Source organism: Scyliorhinus canicula, chromosome 26, assembly GCF_902713615.1.
Source record: "Scyliorhinus canicula chromosome 26, sScyCan1.1, whole genome shotgun sequence".
Lineage (NCBI taxonomy): Eukaryota > Metazoa > Chordata > Chondrichthyes > Carcharhiniformes > Scyliorhinidae > Scyliorhinus > Scyliorhinus canicula.
In genome coordinates, this window is record NC_052171.1 from 1461944 (window position 1) to 1489812 (window position 27869).

Consider the following 27869-nt stretch of genomic DNA (forward strand, 5'->3'; position numbering starts at 1 on the left):
TAAAACATATTCCAGGCATTTATTGCATCTGACCCTGAATACATACAATCACAGGCTGGCTACTGGCATTGGGAAGTGAGCCAGATGTCAAAAAGAGCTTCAATCTCTCAGAAGGAGGCTGTGTGTGTTCAAATACTACATGATACTATCAGCACAAACAGATGGCTCCTCTTCTGAATACAACACATCTCTTGTCCTTGTGAGGCAATCGCCAATCCATGAAGATTGACCTGACATTGGGGCATCAGCACGTCCTCGGCAAGACCATGTCAAAGACACTCGCCACCACAACCCTCTAACCCAAGTGAGATTTGTTCCTTTTCTTCCGACCCCAGTTGCAGGATGGGTTACGGCGCTCCCATCCTGAGGTACAGCTACTTCTGTGGATCTGCACGTCATCAATTGCAGCATCGCTCTGATAGTTTGGTCCCAGTACGCCCTCAATAATCACCTGGAGAGGCAAAGATTAGTCAGATCTGGAAAGAGAAACTGGGCTACAGTGAAATGTTAATCACTTGATAACAGAAGTTAAAGCTTTGTTCAAGCTGCCGCTCATGGATGAAGAATAAACCGAGAAACAGACGGACATCACAGGAGGGAATCAGACCATTCGGCCCTATCAAAGTCAGCATTTATCCTTCATCCCTTTTGCTTGAAGCATTTGTCCAATTCAGCATATTACTGTCTCAACTAACCCTGGCATTGAAGTTAACAGCCTCGTGACTCTGTGTCAAGCAGTTTCCCTGCCTTACTTAATCTAGTCGTCCTTTGGTAGCTCAAAACTTGAATATTGCTGAAAAAGAGACACGCTGTCTCAGCCTTTCAGCTTGAACTCCTCGGGACTGATTCATCAGAATTGGAAGGAGAAACTATTTATATTGCATGGGAAGAGACTGCTCGTTGGTTGACGTGGACTCTGGTCGAGGCGTTGCCATGGACCAAGCAGCAGGGGATACTTAACGACCAAGCCGATTTCCACATGCAATGCCAATGTCTGGTTGCATTGCGAGGCCTCAGGTTCGATCCAGACACATATACCTGTAAACCCGACAAAATCTGAACAAGTGCGACTATGTCACCAAAATGAAGGTCATTGGCGCATTGGGCCACCCACGAGGCCTAACTGGACAGACCTGCTCAAAAGCAAGTTCCAAAAAATGTTTGTTGGGCTTGTGTAAGAGTAACGAGCTGCTGGGTGGTATTTAATGATAGGATCCATCCTCACTGTTCACTGAGACCGTGCATCTATGGGTTGTCCAAGACACACAAAAACGGGGACTTCCGGTGTGCAGCATGGAGTGAGTGATCACACAGAGGCAGCTCCTGCCTAAGGTTACAGAAAAGAGCTCTTTTTTGGGCGGCACGGGTTGGAATTTCGATGAAAAGGCGTTGGTGAATGTTCGAGGAGTACTTTCCCCCAGGAATAGGATGTTTCTTGGTTATCAGACCCTCAGAAACAGTGCAAGATTGGGCTGAAGCTACAGCAAACAAAAGCCTCTGCAAGCATACAGGCGGGGGAAGGGCCAGCTTAGAGGCCTCAAGCTGACCTGAGGGCCTTTGTGAAAGCTGAATTCTAGCAGCAGAGGGAAGAACTGTGAAAAGATCTCACCAAGGCCATTGAAGGAGCGGAGACGGACTTCCGGTAGCGGTGATGCGGAGCTAAGCCGCACGTTCAGTGGCTCCCACTATTTTCGGGCTTTGGGGCTCTTTTAAGGGCTCGTAGTGATGCTGTTTGGGCTTTTCCCCGTATGGGAACACTCCTTCTCAGATTCTCCACCGGTGGATGGCCTGGACTAGGAGTGGAGCGGTCAGAAAATCGGCTTTGTAGGTGCGGCACCGCAGCTCCCGCTACTTAAGGACTTTTGGGCCGATTTGAGGGCCCCAAACGGCGCTGTCTCGACGAATCCCGGTGGGGGAAGGTGTCTAGAGGCGCATTCCCCATAATTTATGGTGCTCACCCGGAGTGGGGCAAAGGAAAAAGCTGCAGCAGCTCCCCAAGAAAAGCGGGGGAAGAAGGACAAAATGGCGGCCGGCGGAACATCCGAGGACTGGTGGGCGCAGGAGCAGCAAGCCTCTCTTCTGCGCTGTTTTGTGGAGCTGAAGGCTGAGTTGCTGGACTCCCTGAATGCGACTACCAACAAGCTGCTTGGGGCTCAGGCGGCCCAGGAGGTGTCGATTCGGGAGCAGCAGGCCACTGAGCAGGAGGAGGAGGCCGTGGTCCTCGTGGGGAAAGTGTTGCACGAGGCATTTCACAAAAAGTGGCAAGACCGCTTGGAGGAGCTGGACGTTCGCACGAGGCGAAAGAATTTGAGGATCCTGGGCCTGGATGGGTCGGATCTCCCGTCTTACGTGACCACGATGTTGAGCTCGTTGATGGGAGCGGGGTCCTTCCATTTGCCCCTGGAGCTTGAGGGAGCCCACAGAGTGCTGGCCAGGAGGCCTAAGGCAAATGAGCCCCCGCGGGCGGTGCTGGTGCGGTTCCATCGATTTAGTGACCGGGAGTGTGTGCTGCGCTGGGCCAAGAAAGAGAGGAGCAGCAAGTGGGAGAATTCGGTAGTGAGAATCTACCAGGACTGGAGTGCGGAGGTGGCAAAGCGGCGGGCCGGGTTCAACCGGACGAAGGCGGTGCTACATGCCAAGCAGGTCAGGTTTGGAATGCTGTAGCCTGCGCGTCTGTGGGTGACATACAAGGACCGGCACCATTACTTCGAGTCCCCGGAGGAGGCGTGGGGCTTTGTACAGGCGGAGAAGCTGGACTCGAACTAGGGTCTGGGGACACACTATGGCCGTTGCTGTTTTCGCTGTTGCTGTTCTTCAATTTTGACACGTGTTTTTTTTATGCTGGTTTTCTTTTGCTCTGTTTTCGGGTGGGTTTGTCTGTTGGGTATGGGTGTGGGGTATGTGGGGAACGTTGGGGGCATGTGCTTTATATGTTCTCTTCTGTACGGGGCTGGAGGTTGGGGTGAAACTGGATTTTGAGGAGCTGCGTCAGAAGGGTGGGGTGTGGCAGTGTGAAAGCGCGGGCTTTCCTCTGGTTTCCCGCGCTGCGGGGCGGGGGGGGGGCGGAGCTGGCGGTGGGGGCGGGGCCTTCACTGGTTTTCTTTCCCGCGCTGAAGCGGGGCCAAGGAGGTGTGGCAAGAGGGGGATGACCCCATGCCGGGAGGAGATGGGTTTTGGCAGGAGCTGCCGGGTCAGCAGAAGTCAGCTGACTCACGGAAGTACCATGGAGGGTGCGTCGCGGCTAGGAAGGGTCCTAGCCTGGGGGGGTGGGGGGGGATACCGGGTTGCTGCTGGAATGGCCAGGAAGGAGCTGGTGTGGGCCGGGGGGGTAGAGGAGAGGCGTTATCGCCATGGGGAACGGGTCAGGCGGGGCGAGCTGGCCTGGGGCGAGCAGTCGATAAGCTATGGCTAGCCGGCGGGGGAGAGGGGCAGGTTGCCCTCTGATCCGGCTGATTACCTGGAACGTGAGGGGGCTGAATGGGCCGGTTAAGAGAACTAGGGTAATTTCTCATCTGAAGGGGCTGAAGGCGGACGTGGCTATGCTCCAGGAGACCCACTTGAAGGCGGCGGACCAGGTTCGTCTGAGGAAGGGGTGGGTGGGGCAGGTTTTTCACTCAGGATTGGACGCGAAGAACCGGGGGTTGGCGATTCTGGTGGGGAAGAGGGTGGCGTTTGAGGCGGCTGAGGTGGTGTCGGACAAGGAGGGCAGATATATTATGGTGAAGGGTAGGCTGCAGGGAGAGAAGGTGGTGCTGGTTAATGTATATGCCCCGAATTGGGATGATGCCGGCTTCATGAGGCGCTTGTTGGGCCGCATTCCGGACCTGGAGGCAGGGGGCCTGATCATGGGGGGAGACTTTAACACAGTGCTGGATCCCACACTGGACCGGTCCAGTTCAAGGACGGGTAGGAGACCGGCGGCGGCCAAAGTGCTGAGGGGGTTTATGGACCAGATGGGAGGGGTGGATCCCTGGAGGTTTGGGAGGCTGAGAGCGTGGGAGTATTCCTTTTTCTCTCATGTCCATAGGGTCTATTCCCGAATAGATTTTTTCGTCCTGAGCAGGGGATTGATCCCGAAGGTGCAGGATGCCGAGTATTCGGCCATAGCGATTTCAGACCATGCTCCGCACTGGGTTGATCTGGAGATGGGGGTGGCGCGGGACCAGCGCCCGCTCTGGCGCCTGGATGTGGGGATGCTGGCTGATGAGGAGGTATGTAGGAGGGTCTGGGGAAGTATTGAGGGGTATCTTGATACCAACGACACGGGGGAGGTCTGGGTGGGGATGGTCTGGGAGGCTCTGAAAGCAGTGATCCGGGGGGAGCTGATCTCCATACGGACCCATAGGGAAAGGAGGGAGAGGAAGGAGAGGGAGAGACTGGTGGGGGAGCTCCTGGATGTGGACAGGAGATACGCGGAGGCACCAGAGGAGGGGTTGCTGGGGGAACGGCGTAGTTTGCAGGCCAAATTTGACTTGTTGACCACCAGAAAGGCGGAGACACAGTGGAGGAGGTCGCAGGGCACGGTATACGAGTATGGGGAGAAGGCGAGCAGGATGTTGGCGTATCAGCTCCGCAGGCGAGATGCGGCTAGGGAAATTGGTGGAGTGACGGATAGGGGTGGGAATGTAGTGCAGATGGGGACAGAAGTAAATGGGGTCTTTAGGGACTTCTACGAGGAACTGTACCGGTCAGAACCTCCGATGGGGAGAGGGGGGATGGAGAGCTTCATGAACAGGCTATGTTTCCCAAGGGTTCAAGAGAGGCTGGTAGAGGGGCTGGGGGCGCCGATAGAGTTGGAGGAGCTAGTCAGGGGGATTGGACAAATGCAGTCAGGTAAGGCGCCGGGGCCGGACGGGTTCCCAGTGGAATTTTATAAAAAGTATGCGGATCTGGTGGGCCCCCTGTTGGTGTGAGCCTTCAATGAGGCATGGGAGGGGGGCGCCTTTGCCCCCGACAATGTCGCGGGCACTGATCTCTCTGATCCTGAAGCGGGATAAGGACCCCTTGCAGTGTGGATCATACAGGCCTATCTCTCTCCTCACTGTTGACGCTAAGTTTCTGGCGAAGATCCTGGCCACCAGGATAGAGGACTGTGTGCCAGGGGTGATACACGAGGATCAGATAGGATTTGTCAAAGGACGGCAGCTCAACACGAATGTGCGGAGACTGCTAAATGTTATTATGATGCCGGCAGTGGAGGGGGAGGCGGAGATAGTGGTGGCGCTGGATGCGGAGAAAGCGTTTGATAGAGTTGAGTGGGGGTACCTGTGGGAGGTGCTGGAGCGGTTCGGATTCGGGGAGGGATTCATCAAATGGGTAAGGCTGCTCTACGCGACTCCGATGGCGAGTGTAGTTACCAATGGAAGGAGATCGGAGTACTTTAGGCTCTACCGTGGGACCAGGCAGGGGTGCCCTTGTCCCCCTTGCTCTTTGCACTGGCGATTGAACCTTTGGCTATGGCGTTGAGGGAGTCAGGGAGATGGAGGGGTCTGGTGCGGGGTGGGGAGGAACATCGTGTATCGCTGTATGCGGACGACCTGCTGTTGTATGTGGCGGATCCAGAAGGGGGAATGCCGGGGGTGATGGAGCTGTTAGCGGAATTTGGGGGCTTCTCGGGCTATAAGTTAAATTTAGCCAAGAGCGAGGTATTTGTAGTACACCCGGGAGATCAGGAGGAGGGAATTGGGAGACTCCCATTTAAGAGGGCAGTGAAGAGTTTCAGATACCTGGGGGTGCAGGTGGCCAGAAGTTGGGGGACTCTCCATAAGCTTAATTTTACCAGGCTGGTGGAGCAGATGGAGGAGGAATTTAAAAGGTGGGACATGGTGCCTCTATCGTTGGCGGGTAGAGTGCAGTCCGTCAAAATGACGGTTCTCCCGAGGTTCTTGTTCCTTTTTCAGTGTTTGCCCATCTTTATCCCTAGTGCCTTTTTTAGAAGGGTGACTAGCAGCATCATGAGCTTTGTTTGGGCGCCTGGGACCCCGAGGGTGAAGAGGGTCTTCTTGGAGCGGGGTAGAGATGGGGGGGGCTGGCGTTACCCAATCTCTCGGGGTATTACTGGGCGGCCAATGTGTCGATGGTGCGCAAGTGGGTAATGGAGGGGGAGGGGGCAGCATGGAAACGGATGGAGAGGGCGTCCTGTGGAGATACAAGCCTGGGGGCCCTGGTAACGGCGCCGTGGCCGCTCCCTCCTACGAGGTATACCACGAGTCCGGTGGTGGCGGCTACCCTCAAGATTTGGGGGCAGTGGAGGTGACATAGGGGAGAAGTGGGGGGCTCGATGGAGGCTCCGTTAAGGGGGAACCATACGTTCGTCCCGGGGAACATTGATGGGGGATTTCAGGGTTGGTACAGAGCGGGCATCAGACAGCTGAGGGACCTGTTTATTGATGGGAGGTTTGCGAGCCTGGGGGAGTTGGAGGAGAAATTTGGGCTCCCCCCGGGGAACATGTTCAGGTATCTGCAGGTAAAGGCATTTGCTAGGTGGCAGGTGGAGGGATTCCCTTCGCTCCCCGCGAGGGGGGTGAGCGACAGGGTGCTTTCGGGGGTCTGGGTCGGAGAGGGGAAGATATCTGATATCTACAAGGTTATGCAGGAGGCGGAGGAGGCGTCAGTAGAGGAGCTGAAAGCTAAGTGAGAGGGGGAACTGGGGGAACAGATCGAAGACGGGACATGGGCTGATGCCCTGGAGAGGGTTAATTCTTCCTCCTCGTGTGCGCGGCTTAGCCTCATCCAATTCAAGGTGCTGCATAGGGCCCACATGACTGGGACGAGGATGAGTAGGTTCTTTGGGGGTGAAGACAGGTGTGTCAGGTGCTCGGGGAGTCCAGCGAACCATGCCCATATGTTCTGGGCATGTCCGGCACTGGAGGAGTTCTGGAAGGGGGTGGCGAGGACGGTGTCGAGGGTGGTGGAGTCCAGGGTCAAGCCAGGATGGGGACTCACGATTTTTGGGGTTGGGGTGGAGCCGGGAGTGCAGGAGGCGAAAGAGGCCGGTGCTGGCCTTTGCGTCCCTTGTAGCCCGGCGAAGGATCTTGCTACAATGGAAGGATGCGAGGCCCCCAAGCGTGGAGACCTGGATCAATGACATGGCGGGTTTCATTAAGCTAGAGAAGGTCAAATTCGCCCTGAGGGGGACGGTACAAGGGTTCTTTAGGCGGTGGCAACCTTTCCTCGACTTTCTGGCTCAACGATAGGGTACAGGGACAGTAGCAGCAGCAACCCGGGGGGGAGGGGGGGAAGGGGGAGGGAAAAGGGGGGGGGGATGACTATGTTTGTTTATTTAATTTTAATTTATTTTTAAGTTTTTCTGTTGTTCATTGGGGTTGGGGGGGTGGGGGATGTGATACATGCGTCAATATGGTCTGGGGGTGTTACAGTTATTATGGGTTATTTTGTTGCATTTCATTGTTTGTCGTTATGTTTTATACTTTCTGTAAAAAATTCCAATAAAATTTTTTTTTTAAAAAGACACAAAAACGATGTCTGTTTATGGCCATTGTTATCGGTGACTGGTTGTGCATAACATGAATTGTGCCAAATGGTTGGGTCAGTTGCTGCAACCACTTCTGTGCAGATTGTTTAGTTACATAGATGGTCGAGGATTGCTTCACCTTTACGGGGACACAGGGCTTAGATACCAATGGTGTATGTATATGCTTGTTCAACATTGCGAGATTATTCATCAATGTTCCGCTCGAGGAAGCTAGTGATATTTTCACTGCATCACTACATCACGGCGATCTGGACACCTTGGCATGGTCGGAATCTACTTATGAACTTGTACAGTTTTGTCTGATTTTGACAATGCCCAAGTATTTCCAAATAAATGGTCCAGCATCATTGTTGGTTTCCATGAGAAACACGTCTTCCATGGAATGACACCTCACCTCCTTATCTCTTGCATATTTGCGATACGTCAGCAATACGTTTGCTCTATTTGAATCCACATCTGCATGTGAGAATTTCCTGACACACCTAGATGGCCGCCTTCCTGTGCTCAAACTCACCTTTGAAATGGGGCAGTCAAATGAGCTCCTTTTCCTCAATGTGCTGATTGAGAAATCTGCCAACAGGCTCTCTGCAGCTATCTACCACCAGCCTATCTTCGTTGGTCAATGGAAGCTTTCGAATCCCTACAATGCCACGTTCTATAAGATTGTCCTGATTGCGAACCTTGCTCATACAGCCCGAGCCATTCGCACACCATTGGCGCATCAAAGCTATCCTGTGGATTCTAGCTACCCTGATCAGATCACTGCCCACTGTATATCGCACAAACTCATCAATCAGCCTTCGGATGCCACTTTCATTCCTAGGAAGTGTCCAGTCACCCTCCGATTGCCCTGGGATAATGTACCTCAAACTTTCGAGCACGAGGTGAAGCTATCACGCTGTCACTAAGCAGTAGCAAGACAAGTAGTGCTCTCCACGGACAGGATGCTGCTGTCAAACCAAAAACACCACAAATGAGTCACAGTTTTTTTTTTACTTTCGATGCCCTCTGTCCCAATAACTGGCAGATTGTATCAAACAGTATATCCCTTCGCTGCTCACAACAGGAAAAGGACTGACTGTACCCAACAAGCGTTTTCTTGCAAAACTCAAAACGTAGGCCGGGATATTCAATCCCGTTTTCTGAAGAAAATCCAGCAGGAATCCCAAAATGGCTTTTCCGCCGGGGGATTTCCTCGCTGGATTGCAATGATGGGAACCCCATTGAAATACACTTTGATATCATGAGCGGACTCTCCCTGCTCTGTTAATCCCCCCCCCCCCCCCCCAACATTGTGGTGGTGTGGGTGAAGCGATGCATTTAGCCCACATGCTCTGGGGTTAAGTGTGACAGAGAGGTAGTAATGGAGTCATCTGTACGTCTGGTTCCCAATTTATCGCAGACAAAAACACACACTGTCCATATCCTGTATCTAACTCCCAGCATTACAGGACATAAGTATGAGACATAAATGTCTCATCTTCGCTTGCCAATTACTGATATGTAGATGATCAGTTCTGATGTTGCTGCGCCAACAGCAATCAGCATGATCATCCCCAAGACCTACTCCGCTGGCCACTGCACAGCACATTTTGCGACGCATATGTTCACTTGAAGAAGCCACTCAACCATTCGAGAAAGTAACGAAAAGCTGCCTTAGCCTGCCCAAGACACTGGTCACCAATCTGTGAGGAATGTCGACTCCTCATGCAACAAGCAACCCCACCCCCGGGGACAGGGGGCAGGCTGGAGGCCTCGTGGTTTGCAACGGGCAGTGGACTTGAGCCGTCCCAGCAGAGAAGCTCCACCTTCAAATTGTGATCACGAAACGATTCGCATCGGACAGCAGTGAGGGGAAATAAATCCCCAATGCCGCTAACATGCAACAACAACTATCCCAACCCCTGACAATAAATCGCTGCACCCACTGTGCGCAAAACAGTTTGTGACTCCCCAGACAGAGCAGTTCATCTACCACCCAAAATTCCAATCTCCACTGCTGGAGTCTAAATTTCCAGGCACCAAAAATAATTCAGGACTCAAGTGTGTGTGTGTGTGTGGGTGCCTCAGGATAGAATCCTGGATCAACCATTCACATCACTCAAGCCCCCCTCAGAGGTCACAATAACAACAGAACAGTGGGCTGTCTCAACGCACATTGACTTCTGACAAGTTTCTTCCTCTCGCAGCCTGCACGCTGGTCCTTCCTGTTTAACTGAACAGATACCATAATTTGACTCACTTGGTAGGTCTCCCCATGAGGGAAGAGATCAATCTCAGCGTTTAGCCACTTCCGGCCTTTGTTTCCAGAGACAGACCACAGCTTGTGCCAGTGAGGAGCATTCTCGGATTTCTGGAATACGTTTAAGGAACCTGCAAGGAAACAGATTTAGACCGATGCAGCTGGTTTGTATCCCAGAAATAATGGCCCTGCGCTTTCTTGATTAAAAGGTTTCCATTAAGATCGTGTCATTTGCAGTAGGGAGGGAGTACCAAAATCAAATCTAAGATTACACAGCAGCTTTCCTGTCAGTCAGCGACATGTTTATCTATCTGTCTGAAGTGACCTTTCCTTGTGTTCAATCCCATCCTGATTCACATTGAAGGAGCAATGTTAATCAAAACTAGGAGTTCCTGCTCTCCATGTGTCATCGTAACAACACATCCCCAGCATCACACACACCCACACCAGTTTTCAACCTTCCTCCTCTTGCTTTATCTCACACCTGCCCATCACCAAAGTTGTCAGTTATTTAGGGACATTTTAGTGTGGCCAATCCACCCAACTGCATATCTGCGGGTTGTAGGGGTGAGAGCCACACAGACATGGGGAGAATGTGCAAATTCCACATGGACATTGGGCTGGGGCCGGAATCGAACCTGGGTCCTCGGCACTGTGAGGCAGCAGTGCTAACCACGGCACCATCGTGCCGTCCGGAACATCACCGAAGTTCACAAAGTTACAAACGGCAGTTATCTTCAGGTCACCTTTTGTTTGACAACGGTTTGAAGTCGGGTACCTACAGCGCATTATCACATGTAACTATCGGAGTCGGCTGCCTGGGGCCCTCACAACTCACCCATGTGGCTCCCAAACATGTTGAACCAGAATGTCAGGCACTTCTGTCCTCTCAATACAGGGCTGACGAGTGCTGCGTGCTCCCCACTCTGCCGAGGATACGAAGCTTCTAGATACAGGTAGTGACCTGTAATTTAAAATAAGTCAATCAAAAGATAATCAGAGATATCAGTATCTATGAAGGAAAACGCCTTTTTAAATAAGCTGTCTAATTTTTCATGTTCTCCCCCCCACTCCCCCACCCCAATTTTCAATCCTCCTGTCAGATTCCACTTTCCCTGTTCCAGCCAACACATCCCACATCTTTCATCATATGGAATAGTTTGATTCCTGGTGTCAGATCAGTGAGTCCACAATATAATCTTCCCAGTGGTTCCAATACAATGCTCTGTGTAGGAATCCAAACTGGCCCCCACAGAACCATCAAACACACAAACAGAGCGTCTACTTTAGTGAATTCATAATCCAGGTCCGCAGAATTCCTGACTGCTCCTCACTGATTGGGAAATGCTCTACTGCGCCTTGGCCAGACACAGAACCTCATCAAGGTCAGTGTGGTCCTGGGTGACATCCTCCAGAGAGGCAGACATACTGCCGAGACACACAGCCAGGGCCATCACCGACTGCATGACGGCTTGGGCACCTTCACTAATGGTGCTGACATTGTGCACCAGGCTCTCCACTGTTGGCCTCAGTGCCACGCATTGCCTGCGATATCACATGTGCCCATAGTCTCTGGGACTCCTCCAATCAGCTATGGACCTACTGGAGTGACACTGACATCTCCCTCTGAAAGCCCTAACCGATCCCCATCATCTCCATCAGCTCCAGGGTTATCCTTTCTCTCGGCTCAGCATCAGGCTGGGACCCAGCTGGGTCCTGGAATCCAGCAGCCCTCTGCCTTCATTTGTGGCGAGAAGCCCGGAGGCCTCATTAAGTAGGCCGATTAATGTTGGATAGCGTTGTCGGCATCGCTGGGCCGAGCGCCGGGAAGTTTACGGCATGTTACTGTTCGCTTCCACACGTGGGAACCTTTCCGGAGAATTAGTTTTTTTCGTTCTCTCAGGACCAGTCCCTGTGTTAACAGCAAAATAAAGACCTTCCCTGTTTTACAACTGCATAAAACCCATCACATATCTACTTTTCAGTTTAGAAGTCAGATTGGATTGGAAACATAACTTTGTTCCTCTCTCCCTATGTACTGCCAGAGCTGCTGAGTTTTACCAGCATTTTCTGCCTTTATATCTGTACAGTGAGGCTGACTTCTCTCTTCCCACATCTTAATGAACCTTACTTCAGAACTTTTCTTGTCATCATTACCACCCGTTGCCTCTGCGCTACCAATTTTTAAATGCACGAGCAGTCCCTTCCTTACCACATTTCAATCCCCCAAATGCCTCAAACACATTTGTATTTCTCTCACCTCCTCGGCCTTTGCACTGGCCTCTCGTGTGGTCCCATTTTGGTCCAGTTCCCCTTGAGGAAGTTTGGCGGTGATGAAGCATCCAGTCAAAGTCATCTGTTGTGGATTGTCCCCAGTCACATAGACCGTGTTCAAAGTCACAGAGCTGTTCCACAGTAAGGTCAGCAGGCAACACTGAGCGACTGGGAGAAAGCAGCTTCGAATCATACAAGGTGTTGGTAACTACAGGACTGTACCATCTGGTCACAGTAAATGGTGAAATAATAGACTGGGGGTCTCCAGCATTGATGATTGCAGAGGAGGAGGATGTCAACAGGGTGTCAGCAATGTGAGTCGACGATAGCAAGGCCTCCGCCGGCAGCAGCGTCTCTGCAGGGTGAGTCAAGGCCCGCAGGGGGGCCGCAGGGGGAGTGTCCGCAGGGGGAGTGGAGGCCCAGGGAGTGTCCGCAGGGGGAGTGTCCACAGGGGGAGTGGTGGCCCAGGGAGTGTCAGCAGGGGTAGTGGAGGCTTGGGGAGTGTCCGCAGGGGCAGCGGTGACCACCAGCGTGTCCGCAGGGGGAGTAGAGGCTTGGGGAGTGTCCGCAGGGGTAGTGGAGGCCCGGGGAGTGTCCACAGGGGGAGTAGAGGCCTGGGGAGTGTCCGCAGGGGGAGTGGGGGCCCAGGGAGTGTCCGCACGGGGAGTAGAGGCCTGGGGAATATCAGCAGGGGGAGTGGAGGCCCGGGGAGTGTCCGCACGGGGAGTAGAGGCCTGGGGAGTGTCCGCAGGGGGAGTGAAGGCCTGGGGAGTGTCCGCAGGGGGACTGAAGGCCCAGGGAGTGTCCGCAGGGGGAGTGTAGGCCCGGGGAGTGTCCGCAGGGGGAGTGTAGGCCCGGTGAGTGTCCGCAGGGGGAGAGGAGGCCCGGGGAGTGTCCGCAGGGGGAGTGTAGGCCCGGGGAGTGTCCGCAGGGGGAGTGTAGGCCCGGGGAGTGCCCGTAGGGAGAGTGGAGGCCCGGAGAGTGTCCGCAGGGGGACTGAAGGCCCGGGGAGTGTCCGCAGGGGGACTGAAGGCCCGGGGAGTGTCCGCAGGGGGAGTGGAGGCCTGGGTTGTGTCCGCAGGGGGAGTGTAGGCCCGGGGAGTGTCCGCAGGGGGAGTGTCCGCAGGGGGAGTGTAGGCCTGGGGAGTGTCCGCAGGGGGAGTGTAGGCCCGGGGAGTGTCCGCAGGGGGAGTGGAGGCCTGGGGAGTGTCCGCAGGGGGAGTGTAGGCCCGGGGAGTGTCCGCAGGGGGAGTGTAGGCCCGGGGAGTGTCCGCAGGGGGAGTGTAGGCCTGGGGAGTGTCCGCAGGGGGAGTGTAGGCCCGGGGAGTGTCAGCAGGGGGAGTGTAGGCCTGGGGAGTGTCCGCAGGGGGAGTGTAGGCCCGGGGAGTGTCCGCAGGGGGAGTGGAGGCCCAGGGAGTGTCCGCAGGGGGAGTGTCTGCAGGGGGAGTGTAGGCCTGGGGATTGTCCGCAGGGGGACTGAAGGCCCAGGGAGTGTCCGCAGGGGGAGTGGAGGCCCGGGGAGTGTCCGCAGGGGGAGTGTAGGCCTGGGGAGTATCCGCAGGGGGAGTGTCCGCAGGGGGAGTGGAGGCCTGGGGAGTGTCCGCAGGGGGAGAGGAGGCCCGGGGAGTGTCCGTAGGGGGAGTGTAGGCCCGATGAGTGTCCGCAGGGGGAGTGTAGGCCCGGGGAGTGTCCGCAGGGGGAGTGTAGGCCCGGGGAGTGTCCGCAGGGGGAGTGTAGGCCTGGGGAGTGTCCGCAGGGGGAGTAGAAGCCCAGGGAGGGTCCGCAGGGGGAGTGTAGGCCCGGGGAGTGTCCGCAGGGGGAGTGTAGGCTCGGGGAGTGTCCACAGGGGGAGTGTAGGCCCGGGGAGTGTCCGCAGGGGGAGTGTAGGCCTGGGAAGTGTCCGCAGGGGGACTGAAGGCCCGGGGAGTGTCCGCAGGGGGAGTGGAGGCCTGGGGAGTGTTCGCAGGGGGACTGAAGGCCCGGGGAGTGTCCGCAGGGGGAGTGGAGGCCTGGGGAGTGTCCGCAGGGGGAGTGTAGGCCCGAGGAGTGTCCGCAGGGGGTGTGGAGGCCTGGGGAGTATCCGCAGGGGGAGTGAAGGCCTGGGGAGTGTCCGCAGGGGGAGTGTAGGCCTGGGGAGTGTCCGCAGGGGGAGTGTAGGCCCGGGGAGTGTCCGCAGGGGGAGTGTAGGCCCAGGGAGTGTCCGCAGGGGGAGTGTCAGCAGGGGGAGTGGAGGCCCAGGGAGTGTCCGCAGGGGGAGTGTCAGCAGGGGGAGTGTAGGCCTGGGGAGTGTCCGCAGGGGGAGTGTAGGCCTGGGGAGTGTCCACAGGGGGAGTGTAGGCCCGGGGAGTGTCCGCAGGGGGAGTGTAGGCCCGGGGAGTGTCCGCAGGGGGAGTGTAGGCCCAGGGAGTGTCCGCAGGGGGAGTGTCAGCAGGGGGAGTGTAGGCCCGGGGAGTATCCGCAGGGGGAGTGGAGGCCCAGGGAGTGTCCGCAGGGGGAGTGTCAGCAGGGGGAGTGTAGGCCCGGGGAGTGTCCGCAGGGGGAGTGTAGGCCCGGGGAGTGTCCGCAGGGGGAGTGAAGGCCCAGGGAGTGTCCGCAGGGGGAGTGTAGGCCCGGGGAGTGTCAGCAGGGGGAGTGTAGGCCCGGGCAGTGTCCGCAGGGGGAGTGAAGGCCTGGGGAGTGTCCGCAGGGGGACTGAAGGCCCGGGGAGTGTCCGCAGGTGGAGTGAAGGCCTGGGGAGTGTCCGCAGGGGGAGTGGAGGCCTCGGGAGTATCCGCAGGGGGAGTGTAAGCCTGGGGAGTGTCCGCAGGGGGTGTGGAGGCCTGGGGAGTGTCCGCAGGGGGAGTGTCCGCAGGGGGAGTGTAGGCCCGAGGAGTGTCCGCAGGGGGTGTGGAGGCCTGGGGAGTGTCCGCAGGGGGAGTGAAGGCCTGGGGAGTGTCCGCAGGGGGAGTGGAGGCCTCGGGAGTATCCGCAGGGGGAGTGTAAGCCTGGGGAGTGTCCGCAGGGGGTGTGGAGGCCTGGGGAGTGTCCGCAGGGGGAGTGTCCGCAGGGGGAGTGTAGGCCCGAGGAGTGTCCGCAGGGGGTGTGGAGGCCTGGGGAGTGTCCGCAGGGGGAGTGAAGGCCTGGGGAGTGTCTGCAGGGGGAGTGGAGGCCCGGGGAGTGTCCGCAGGGGGAGTGAAGGCCTGGGGAGTGTCCGCAGGGGGAGTGTCCGCAGGGGGAGTGAAGGCCTGGGGAGTGTCAGCAGGGGGAGTGTAGGCCTGGGGAGTGTCAGCAGGGGGAGTGTAGGCCCGGGGAGTGTCCGCAGGGGGAGTGTAGGCCCAGGGAGTGTCCGCAGGGGGAGTGTAGGCCTGGGGAGTGTCCGCAGGGGGAGTGTCAGCAGGGGGAGTGTAGGCCCGGGGAGTGTCCTCAATGACAGTGGGTGCCAACAGCGACTCCACCGATGATAGCGGACTGTCCGCATGGGCTGTGGAGGCCAGCAGGGAGTTCTCTGGGGGAGTGGAGGCTAGCAGAGTCTGCCCAGGGAGAGTGCTGTCCGGCAGCATCTGTGCTGGGGGAGTTGAAGCCAGCAGGTTGTCTGCATGGGGAGTAGAGGTGAGCAAGGTGTTGGCAGGACCAGTGGAGGCCAGTAGCATTTCTGCAGGGTCAGTGGGGGCAAGCAGGGTGTCCTCAGGGTGAGTGGGGGCAAGCAGGGTGCCCTCAGGGTGAGTGGGGGCAAGCAGGGTGCCCTCAGGGTGAGTGGGGGCAAGCAGGGTGCCCTCAGGGTCAGTGGGGGCAAGCAGGGTGCCCTCCGGGTCAGTGGGGGCAAGCAGGGTGCCCTCAGGGTGAGTGGGGGCAAGCAGGGTGCCCTCAGGGTCAGTGGGGGCAAGCAGAGTGCCCTCAGGGTCAGTGGGGACAAGCAGGGTGCCCACAAGGGGTATAGAGGACAGCTGGGTATCCGCAAGGGGAGTGGATTTCAGCACGTTCTCCGTTGGGTGTACGGGCCCCAGCAGGATGTCCGTAGAGCGAAGGGGCTCTACTCGGGCATTTACAAGGGCAGCGGAGGCCAACAGCGACTTCACAAGGGACATGGACTGCAACAGCATCTCCGTAGGGGAAGTGGGCGTCAGGTGAGTATGTGTTGGGGCAGTCCTGGTTGTCACCAGAGGGTCACACACTTTCAATGCCTTGTTCCATCTTGCTAAACAACCAATTTTCAGGTGAGAAGACAGTCTCTTTGTGTGCAAGGTCACGGTTGGTGCCTTCTTCTGTGAGGCCATATCGATCTGCACACGGGGACTTTCCCCAACATCTGTACGAAGAATTCCAGGTGTTATTGTGGTTCCAGTTCCTGGAATCGTCGACTGCACAGTTGGCACCTTCAATTGATTGGCTGGAGTCATTATTTCCAAGTGTCCAGTTAGTTGTGTCTTGAAGACTGGCCAAATGGGCAATCTTTCATGTCTCCGTTTACAACTTTGGCAGAGAATGGCAAATCGTTTTGGATAAATAGCATTGATCAGAACGGGCGGAAACCCAGACGCTGACGAAGATTGTTGTACAATATTGGCTGCTTGTGTGTGCGTGTCTGCTTCATCGCTCCAAGTGATTGGCCGAGGCCCCTGGCGTCGAGTGGTCAATGAGTCAGCCGAAAACAGCACTGACCCGTGAGTCTGGTTGCCGGATTTAAGGAAATGGGGAGTTACAGGCAACAGTTCAATCTGCCCAAATAAATTTTGGCTTTGCTGGTGCAGAATTGGTTCCTTGCTCATGCGCCTGGTGCATCCCTTGGGGCAAGGTGCAGGTGGTTGAGTCAGAGTCCGCCTGGTCAGTGCAGGAGACATGATGTGCAGAAGGGGGTGAGTGGTTTTCAGGTTTGTGCTCACACTCTGAGCAAAAGGCAGCTCAGTGCGAGTGGGAAACAGTGTCTCAGCTTTTTGACTTTGGTCCTGTGCCACAACAGACAACTCCACCTGGTCCCCAGAAGCTTCAGGAGCCTTCACCGCAGCTATGACCGAGGCATTGCGGATGAACGCAGCTCCCGACTTAGTTGGCCAAGAAGTGGGTGAGCACGTACCTTGTCGAAAGCATTCACGATATCCATGGGTAGTGGTCGTGGTGTGGTTTCCTGTGGACCCATTCCCACTCAAACTCCAAATCAGCTGCGCTGATGTGTCAACTCTCACTTTCACTGTTTCAGGATAGATACCCAAGAGAAATTTTAATCTCCCTGCTTCTTTGGCTCTTCCAAGTTCGTGCAAGGAACCATCTTCATTCAGCATTTGAAGACCTAGGGTATTTTGGGTGCAGTGGGAGGGGAGGAAATAGAATAATTTAAATAGGCTTTTGCAACTTTAATAGTTCAGCTCTTCAGGTTTAATCAATTATAGAACAATATAGAAGAAAGATATTCAGCCCACGGTGAGTGTGCAAGCTCTTTGTTAGAGCTATTCAATTAGTCCCTTTCCCCTCTTCAGTCTGATGCTATCTTCTCTTCACCATTCCAATATTTATTCATAAAGGACAGCATGCAGCGCAGTGGTTAGCACTGGGACTGCGGCGCTGAGGACCCGGGTTCGATCCCGGCTCTGGGTCACTGTCCGTGTGGAGTTTGCACATTCTCCCCATGTCTGCGTGGGTTTCACCCCCACAACCCAAAGATGTGCAGGGTAGGTGGATTGGCCAATGCTAAGTTGCCCCTTAATTGGGAAAAAAAAATTATTGGGTACACTAAATTTATATTAAAAAAAAGACACAAAATTTAAAAAAATATATCCATAAAACCATAAGGCATAGGAGCAGAATTGGGCCATTCGGCCCATCGAGTCTGCGCCGTCATTAAATCATGGTTGATATGTTTTTCATCCCGATTCTCCTGCCTTCTCCCCATAAAGCATCCCCAGGGGCTGCTTTCGCACAGTGGGCTTGTAATGCAGAACAAGGCCAGCAGCGGGGGTTCAATTCCCGTTCCAGTCACCCCGAACAGGCGCCGGAATGTGGCCACTAGGGGCTTTTCACAGTGGCTTCATTGAAGCCTACTTGTGACAATAAGCGATTATTGTTATTATTAACCCCTGAACCCCTCAATAAGACATAGGAGCAGAATCCAGTCACCATTCGAACTACTGCCAGGGTTTCAGACAGGGCATTTGAGATCGTAACTCACGGCACGTACACTCTGGGCCTGTTACTCATCACATTAAACCTGTGTTTTCTGGCTAACTATCCTTCCGCCATTGGATAACAGTTTCTCTTATTTTACACCATCAAAAAAATATATATACATGTCGCCATACATATTATTTATACGAGCCATATAAATATAGTCGCTACATAAGCAGGTCAGAAGCTCAGAATCCTGCAGTGAGTAACTCACCTCCTGACTCCCAAAGTCTGCCACCATCTACAAGGCACAAGTTGCGCCTGTGATGGAATATTCCCCACTTGCATGGATAAGTGAAGCCCCAACAACACTCAAGAAACCCAACACCTATGAGGCCAATATAAGGACAAACCTGATTGGCACCCAATCCACAAATATTCACTTCCACAGCCACTGACACACAGCGGCTGCCGTCTGCACCACCTGCAACATCACTGCAGGAACTCACCAAGGATCCTTCGGCAGCACCTTCCAAACCTACGGCCCCTACCTTCTCACAGAACAAGGGCAGCACCATCACCTGGAGGTTTCCCTCCAAGCTTCCGATCACCCTAACTTGGAAATATATCGCCGTTCCTTCAGTGTGGCTGGAACTCCATCCTTCGCAGCACAATGGATGTACCTACACCACATGGACTGGAGCGGCTCAAGAGAGCAGCTCACCCCCCCCCCCCCACCTTCTCAAGGGTACTTCGGGAGAGGCAACAAATGCTGGCCGAGCCAGTGATGCCATATCTCATGAATGATTTTGATCGCCACCATCAAGTCTCCTCCACTCGAAGAAGTAAAATCTGAGAGGCTTCACGTCGAGGCAGAATGCTGAGTGTACTGGGGAATCAGTATGATTTTGTAGTTGAGGCACTGATTGGATAGGCAGCCCCTCGCGATAGGAAAGAGGGAATAGCTGACCAGAACAATTCCATGTTGTTTCAACAGAACATCACCAGGTGTCGTGCTGCTGCTTGTGAAGGTGTCAGTGGGCCAGAAACCCCCCCCTCCCCGAAAAACAGGCAAACTGCACCAAGTTAATGACTGAAAATTATTGTCTACAGACACACAGAAAGAGGAAAAAAAGGCCTGTGAACAACACAAACAGGAAGACGTGACTCAAGGCTGTTCTGTGAAGGACATGCAGTGGAAAAGAAGGGAATGTGCTCAACCACAACTCCTGGTATGCCACTGATTTAAACCATGGAAACCAAATCAGCAGAATTCCTCTTCAAAGGGCATTTCAATCACAAGCAACAAAGCAAGGTTTCCACCGACTGTGCTTTTGAGGGTAGATGCTTGTTATGAGATCACGACCTTCCTTATGTCTCTGCAATACAAAAACATATACAAGCAGCGTTCTGTCCCAACACTTAGATATACTACATACCATTCTCCCTGTACAATGCCATTCTTTATCACGGAGATAAAAGGGTTCACTGTTTATTAAAGATGGACACTCGTCTCCCCAGCTCAGGGAAGGCACATCTCCAAACTTCCCTGCCAAGAACCATGAGCTTTCCACACCTGATCATGCACGTGGCTGCTGTCATGAACTAGCTTGAGAGATTATGGAGGTGGCTCTTGACTGAAAGCTTCTTTTCTATGGGACGTTGCAAAACAAAGCTGCAGCATTGAGTCTCTGCAAAAGATTGTATTCAGCTGCCCATAACTATTGTTTAAATCATCGCGCCGTGCGCAGTTCTCCAGAGCCTAGACAGTTTCTCAATCCAATTCAGAAACTCCCAAAGCAACTCATGGTTTGATTTTAAGAAGATAAATAACTATCGGCAATTTATTGTTAAAAATAATTCTTTTTTTTTTTCCTCCTTCCAAATTAGAGGATTCAGGGGGCAAGCAGACCAGTGCCAGGTGGAAATAAAACACTGGTGGGGTCCATGAAATTAAACTAACAGCAGCACAGGGGGAATCCAAGGAAATGAACTCGAGTTCAAATTGACTACGCTCATAGACAAGAGACCAGCAAAAACTCGTGATTGATTTATTTTGTGCTTTCACACACAGGTTGAACAGGATCGGGGCCTATTTGAATCAGCTGCGAGGAGTCAAACATTCTCTGAGAAGGACTTGTTCCTAACACCCTTACGTTTCACCACATTCGCCTTATCTTTGAGGTGGGTGGTGCAGTTGTAGAGCCGATTAACCTTCACCAAGTCCAGCTCACTCAGGCGAATGCGTTGGCCGAGCACAGTATCCGTATCCATCAGCGGTCTCAGGGTTGGCTCTCTGTTCTTGGAAAATGCAGTCCTACAATTGGGAAAGAGTTTTATTGCACATTAAGGCAGAAATCATGAAAAAAAAACTGATGTTTACGGAGCACCTTTAACACAATGAAATGTTGTTTCATGGGAGCACCGTCAAAGAAACTTTGACACCGAGCCACATGAGAAGCAATGAGGACAGAGGATAACAGGCTTGGTCAAAGAGGGAGATTGCTTCATAAAAAAGGACGGAGGTTCAGATTTAGGGAAGAAATTAAAGAGCGTGAGCCCAGGCCACCAATCGTAGTGCTGTGATAAAAATCAGGGATGAACAGGAGGCGGGAACTGGGGCAGTGCGGGTATCATAGAGGGTTTCGGACTGGAGTAGGTTACAAACATAGGGAGGGGACATGGTCACATAGAAATTTGAAAACAACTATTACAAATTATTTTGGGAAAGAAAGGTGTTGCTGAATCGGGAACTAATGGTGTTCAGTCAATAAAGGGATTATCGGTGATTGGGACTTGGTGCAATTTAGGATACGGGCAACATCAGCTTTGGATGAGTTCAGGTTTACAGTGGGGGCAAGATACTGGATGACATGCGAAGTGAGACTTACTGGGCTGCGACTTAGCTCAGGGCTTCACAGCAGTTGTGAATATATTGCGTGCCCAGGGATGTTCCTCAGGCTTTGCTGTTACCTCCAGCTAAGGCCATAAAGAGAGAGAGAGAGAGAAGTGGTTGCAATTCCAACTCCCCACCACACTCACCTACTGTAGTGCAAGATGGAGCCATAATCATATTTGGTCTTGAGATTGTTGGTGTTTTGCTTCAAGAAATTATGTTCATAGCCTGAAAGAAAAGTCAGGTGTCTGTTGGCATGTGCGAGAGCAAAACAGAACTACATTTCGTGAAGGTATTTTTGTTCATCAGTATGTCTTGCTGATCTAATAAAATCATTCCATGACAAGCCATTGGACACCTTTATAACAGAAACAAATCCACCCAACTGGCTTGAACTTTAAGCACTCTTCCCCTGCAACAGGACCCATTGATTGTGAGGGAGCAATTTTACAGCAGGTTCATTCTGTGTTTCAAGCCCATCTCAGTTTCACACATCTTGGTTGAATGCTCAGATTGTTAAGACTGGCATATTGCTGCTTGCCCCTCCTCTGGCTGCACTTCCAAACAGAGTCTTGGAAGGAAATCTCACAGTCCACGTAGGAGAAGGTCTTTAGTTCTGTGTGTGCCCCCAAGAGAAGACTGGAGGGACTGATCTGACAGGCGTCTTCAAGACTATGAAAGGGCATCTGTGGAGAATACTTTTCTGTTGGCCAGTAAAAGCAAAACCAGGGGGCATCAATAAATCCAATGGAGAATTCAGGAGAAACGTCCTTCCCCAGGGAGTGGTTATTATGTGCAACTTGCAGATGAGTCAAGTATTGCAGCTGCGTTTAAGAGGAAACCAGATAAAGAAGGGAAAGGTAACAGAAGTGTATGTTGATGGGGTTAGATGACAAAAGACGGGAGGAGGCATATGTCGAGCATGAACACTGGCACGGACCTGCTGGGCTGAATCGTCTGTTCAATATGTCTCAGGGCCCCCAAGGCACTGAGATAACCTGAGTTTGGCTAAAGGGCCAGTCTGCTAGCAGGGAATTCCCACGGCTTGCGTTTGGGGTGGGAGGGCGGGGAGTGTAAAGGAAAGAAACACTTTACCAGGCCACACGTTCTTCCACTCAATTTTGATGAATTTGTCTCGATCACTCCTTGCATGCTCGTGCCAGAAGCCAAGTGAGTGCATGATCTCATGTTCAACAACCCCCTTCCCCTTCTTCAGGCACTGGTGATTGAGTGAGATTAGCTGCATCCCTCCAATGCGGCCCACGGACGAGTAACACCTGAGAGAGACACAGAAACATGGCCATTCAAATCATTCACAAATTGTAACTTGCCGCAACGCTCCGTGAACAAACTGAAGGTTTACGGCCACGAGCAAATGAGAAAGACCCGGAAACCGAATGGAGCAGTCACTCAGACATTCTCACTGAAAGATGAACACCACACAAAACAAATTCAAGTGCCGCTCCAGCAACGTGAACATGTAACCCAGGCTGACACCCCGATGCAGTGGTGAAGGGGTGCTGTACTGTTGAAGGTGCTATCTTTCAAATTAGACATTAAACTACTGGACGTAAACAATCCCACGGCATCGTTTGGAGGAAAGCAGGAGAATTCCTCTCATGTCTCATGACACGAGGAAACAGAGTCTGGAAATGCCACATTCCTTGCTACCTTTGGCCAGTCACTTGTGTTCCTGGGGAACGTTACCAGTGTACTGGAAGCATCACCCAGCTCAACTGCAATCAGCAGGCAACCATGACACAGAGAGAACCATGACACAGAGGGCAGCAGGGTAGCATGGTGGTTAGCATAAATGCTTCACAGCTCCAGGGTCCCAGGTTCGATTCCCGGCTGGGTCACTGTCTGTGTGGAGTCTGCACGTCCTCCCCCTGTGTGCGTGGGTTTCCTCCGGGTGCTCCGGTTTCCTCCCACAGTCCAAAGATGTGCGGGTTAGGTGGATTGGCCATGATAAATTGCCTGTAGTGTCCTAATAAAAGTAAGGTTAAGGGGGGGTTGTTGGGTTACGGGTATAGTGTGGATACGTGGGTTTGAGTAGGGTGATCATGGCTCGGCACAACATTGAGGGCCGAAGGGCCTGTTCTGTGCTGTACTGTTCTATGTTCTAACACGGATCAGGGCCACTGCACCATGGCCTCCACAATTTGTACATACCCGTGGATGGGCTGAATGGAAATGAAGTCCTCCTCATCACTGTGAGGGGCAAACCGTACACAGGTGAACTTCTCAAAGTCCTTGAAACCTCGGCTGATGGAGCTCCTGGTCTCCTCATCTGGAGAAGAAGAATATTAGGTTTTGTTAATGAAGTAAAAACCTGAACTCAAAACAGAAAATGGAAATGCACTGCAGGACAGTCAACATCTACAAAGTGTGAAAATGAAAAAGACAAGTTGCTACTTTTGTGTAGATTTCCTGCATGCTCCTCTCTCTGGCAAATGTTGATGAACCTTGCCTGTATTCCTATTGTGCTTTGAATGCTTTTTCACATTTAGAATTACGGGATGTTAAAAACATAAGAAATAGGATCAGGAAAGACCATAGGACCTGCTGAACCTGCTTGAGTTTGTCTTTAACTCCACTTTGCTGCCCCCTCCCCATATCCCTTCATTCTCAAAGAATGACACAGAATTGTTATTGTGCAGAAGGAGGCCATTTGATCCACAGAGTCTGCTCCGCCGTTCAATCATGACTGATATGTTCCTCAGATCCATTTTCCTGCCTTCTCCCCATAATCCCTGATCCCCTTATTAATCAAGAAATTCCCTCATGAATCTAGAACACCAGACTTGTGTTTGAGGGGCTGTTCCCTCCAGGGTCCCAGACCAAGAGCTGGAAGGTGGAATTAGACACAATAGTTCTTTCTAGGAACGTAAGAAGTAGGAGCAGGAGTGGGCCATATAGCCTCTCGAGCCTGCTCCACCATTCAATATGACCATGGCTGATCTCATCCTGGCCTCAATCCCACCGTCCTGCCCGTTCTCCGTAACCCTTTAACCCAGTACTAATTAAAAATCTGTCTAACTCCTCCTTCAATTTACTCACTGTCCCAGCATCCACTGCACACTGGAGTAGTGTCCATTCCATGCCTGCTTTATCCACACCTTTTATCAGGTTATATACCTCAACTTGATCTCCCCTCATTATTCCAGCCAGTGCATTCATTCCAGACCCCAACCACTCGTAGTGTGAAAAAGTTCCTTCTCACGTCACACTCATTTCTTTGCAAATTACTTTAAATCTGTGCGGCAAATGCTTCTCCCCAACTACTCTGTGCAGCCCCCTCATGATTTTGAACATCTCTATCAAATCTCCTGTTCCTCTCGCCAAGGCGAACAGTCCCAATATATGCAATCGATCCTAGTTTCTCAACCCTGGATCCGTTCTTGTAAACTACTTTTGCACTCTCTCCAATATGCTCCCATCCTTCCGAGTGTGGAACCAAGAACTGGACACAATATTCCAGCTGAGGTCCAATTAGTGTCTTGTATAAATTCATCTCTTGCTCATGCCCCAATGAATTAAGCCCAGAGTACTCTCTGCTTTATTAACTGCTCTCTCCACCTGTCCTGCCATCTTCAATGATCTGTGCAGTTATACGTCCAGGCTCCAGCACCCTGACTAAAAATCCATCGCAGCCTTAAACAATCCAAATACCCTCAGGGTAGACAACTCAACCTCCTTAGGGGAGACAACTCCAAAGATGGACAACTCTTTGAATGAAGAGGTTTCCCCCAATCTCAGTCCCCTCTTTCCTGAGATTATGCCCCGTGTCTAGATTCCCCAGATGGAAGAAACATCCTTCCAGTGTCTATCCTGTCAAGTTTCTATATATCACCTCTCATTCTTCTGAACTCCAGAGACTCAATTTACTCAACCTCTCATCAAAGGACAGCCTTCTCATCCCGGGAACCAATCTAGTGAACCTTAGTTACACTGGCTCCAATGCAAGTATATCCTTCAGAAAAACGGAGACCAAGATTCTGTGCATTAGCACAGCTTGGTCTCAGCAATACTTTTATCCTTCTTCTCCAATCCCCTTGCAATAAAGGCCCTCCCAATTGCTTGCTATATTGCATGCCAACTTTGTGTTCCTTGTATGAACACACCCATATCCCTCTGAAAATCAACATTTGCAAGTTTCACAACTTTTAAAAAATACTGTAATTTCCTATTGTTCCAAACAAAGTGAACGATTATACTCCATCTGCCACCTTGTTGCCCAATCACTGAACCTGTCCAGAATATTTCCAACATCTTTGTGTCCTCCTCACAGGTTGCATTCCCACTTAGCTATGCATCATCAGCAGACTTAGGGGCATTATTCGGTCTCTTCGTCTCCAACATTCAGATAGATTGCAAGTAGCTGAGGCCCCAGCACTGATGCTTGTAGAACACCACTAGTTCTAGCCCGCCAAGTAGAAAATGTCCTTCTTCCTCTATGTCCAGTCCGTCAACCAATCCTCTACCCCTGTCAAGAGATTCCCCCTAACTCCAGGAGTCCTTATCTTGTGTATCAACCTTTGGTGCGGCACCTTATCTAACACCTTCTAAACATTTAGTATACTACATCAGCTGGTTACCCTTCATTTGGTCCACACATTACTTGTTCAAAAAACCCAACTAAATTTGTCAAAGATTTTTAAAATTATGTTGACTTTGACAGTCCTTCACGTTTCTGAGTGCATTTTAAGTGAAGTCTTTCTTCATGGCAAATTCCAGTACTTAGCCAAGACCAGAGGTAGTTTGCTGTTTTCTCTCACTCCCTCCTGTATTAATCTAGCTGTTCCTTCGTAAACTAGCAGGTGCTATTTACAGAACACTGAAATACAAGCTTATGGTTGGGGTGAAGTACAAAGACGGAACATCAGCATCTCACCACCCAGAAAGACAATTCACAATGTGACCCCGATGTGGAATCAGAGTCACAATCCCAAACAGTTTGTATGTGCCCTCGAACATGAAATCTGACTATTTCTAACCCCAGGTTCTCACTCAACACTTACCGTACTTCTGAGATATTTCGTATGGAATTCTCACCACCCCATCTGGCGATTTCTGCCATATCTTGGTTTCAGACACTACAGCATTCTTCCACAGCTGATTGGAAGGGCAAAAGAGAGAGCAAGTTGCAGTCACCCAGCATCCCGCCCAACATACAACAAGCATTGACAATGAACCAGAGATTTCAGTTTTAAACCAATGTGTCTATCTCGGAGCTAGAAAAATATCGGATCACCAAGGAATCAACTCAAGTGCAGCTTTTAGGTCACCATCAATATGGAATGGAGCAATCAAACTAAAACATGCAAATTGAAGCATAAAATTCGACAATGAAAAGACAACTAATTCAACATGTTTGTGATCATTGTCTACAAGGCACTCTGTATGTTGCTGTGCCCAAGGGTCATGCAAGGCTGAATGCTCCCTTCCCAGCGTCACGGTGGCATGGACATGATCACAAACGAAAGGCCAGGGAACTAGAGGTACCCCCTCCACCCCCATGGCATCCCCTCCATGCCCCATTTCTAACCACTCCCCCAATCTTGGGCATGACTAGTCCACACCTGTTCTGACCCAGTCCAGGAGCAGATCCATGAGAAGTCACGAGAAGATCCCCCAACCGACCCAACCCTCCACTTTCCATGCCTTAAGACCACAAGATATAGGAGCAGAATTAGGCCATCACCCCACCTCCTCCCCCCGCCAATATCTAAGCGATGTGGGGCAGTGGAGCATCACACATACATCTGGAAAAAGGACAGGGTCACGCTGGAAAGGAACTTACAGGTTTGATAATGTCCCCTTCGATGAGGAAGCTCCTCCAGGGCTTTTCATATCGAAAGATACCTATAAACCAGGAGAGAAAATGGGAGCAGTTTTATCTGACAGCCCAGGATGATGTCGAGTATTCAGAAGATAAATAAATCAACACAAAGCAATTTACAACACAGTGACCACTTAAACATTTGCAGCAAGGAGTTGATTTTAAATTGCTGCAACAAGTACTCACGGAGTGGGTAACTTTCTGAAGAACAGTTCCATTTTTGGTGGCTGGGCTAGGGTAGGGCTCCAGATTTCCAGTCAGGAAACTCAATTTCCAGATGCAGGCAAGTATTCACATTCAGTCCTTCAGCCATCAATAGCGGTGGCAAAAGAGTAGCTTACCCCCACTGACAGTGAAATAAACAGAGGTGTTAACTCAGAAACTTACGCTGGTTAATCCTGACAATTGCATCCTCTGCTGTAAGGGTAGTCTTGGTTTGAACAGTATCCAGACGAAGGCTGCTGACTTGTTTCTTAACCTCGGTCTGTCTGACTGCTGCAGTATTAACAGAGACAGTTGTTACAACGGAGCGATTGGAATATCTTGCTGAAGCAACAAAGTGAAAAACAGCCACTACCTCTCAGTGCAAGTGCCAAGGTGAGAAATAGGAATTGCCACACTCTTCCGCCCATGACTGAGGAGAAATCTCAAAAGCTGCCAGAAATGGTTCCTGGAAACATCAGGAGGGAATAAAGAATGATTAACATGGGAACTAATCACTCATGTTGGCATTCGAAACATGTCTGAAAGGTCGGATCAAATGCAACTTGCAATTTGATCAAAGCCATTCTCACCTGTTAACCACGAACTGAAGCAGTGTCTTTTTAACTCTTTCAGGGTTCGATTTGCTCCAGATGGCTGGCAACTCCTGCACTTTACTGGGCTACATGCAAAAAAAACCCAGCTGTTTGAAATAAGACAACATAAATGACACGCATCCACCCTTGCTCCTTACGGGCTCAGCGTGTGCCCACTTTGTGCAACTTTACTCCCTCAGTTCACGGGATGGTAAAACCCAATGGAGTCCGAGCAGAGGTGTGTGCAG

General features: G+C 52.1%; 1 protein-coding gene across 3 annotated transcripts; it reads right to left on the reverse strand.

Annotated features, from left to right (window-relative positions):
* Positions 1 to 27869, reverse strand: LOC119957524 (meprin A subunit beta-like). Of its 3 annotated transcripts, none has more exons than XM_038785659.1 (13): positions 27619 to 27869; positions 27402 to 27494; positions 27212 to 27319; positions 26786 to 26847; positions 26004 to 26097; positions 23155 to 23272; positions 22078 to 22259; positions 21129 to 21210; positions 20243 to 20403; positions 17062 to 17274; positions 10576 to 10701; positions 9738 to 9868; positions 1 to 451 (listed from the first exon to the last, which is right to left on the reverse strand). In XM_038785659.1, exons 2-13 carry the CDS (start codon positions 27454 to 27456, stop codon positions 296 to 298), a joined length of 1488 nt encoding a protein of 495 aa, XP_038641587.1. In that variant the 5' UTR covers positions 27457 to 27494; positions 27619 to 27869; the 3' UTR covers positions 1 to 295. The 3 variants fall into 3 exon arrangements, with proteins under 3 accessions (XP_038641587.1, XP_038641585.1, XP_038641586.1); XM_038785657.1 differs by having other exon boundaries at positions 11998 to 17274; XM_038785658.1 differs by lacking the exon at positions 1 to 451 and adding an exon at positions 8374 to 8445 and having other exon boundaries at positions 11998 to 17274.

Excerpts from the sequence above, each read along its gene's own strand:
- LOC119957524 (XM_038785657.1), bottom strand. The coding sequence starts at position 27,456 with ATGGGCGGAAGAGTGTGGCAATTCCTATTTCTCACCTTGGCACTTGCA. Across the intron at positions 26,848-27,211 it reads AATTGTCAGGATTAACCAGC|GTATCTTTCGATATGAAAAG; the intron begins GTAAGTTTCTGA and ends CCTGGTTTATAG. Across the intron at positions 9,869-10,575 it reads CATGTTTGGGAGCCACATGG|GTTCCTTAAACGTATTCCAG; the intron begins GTGAGTTGTGAG and ends GTTTCCTTGCAG.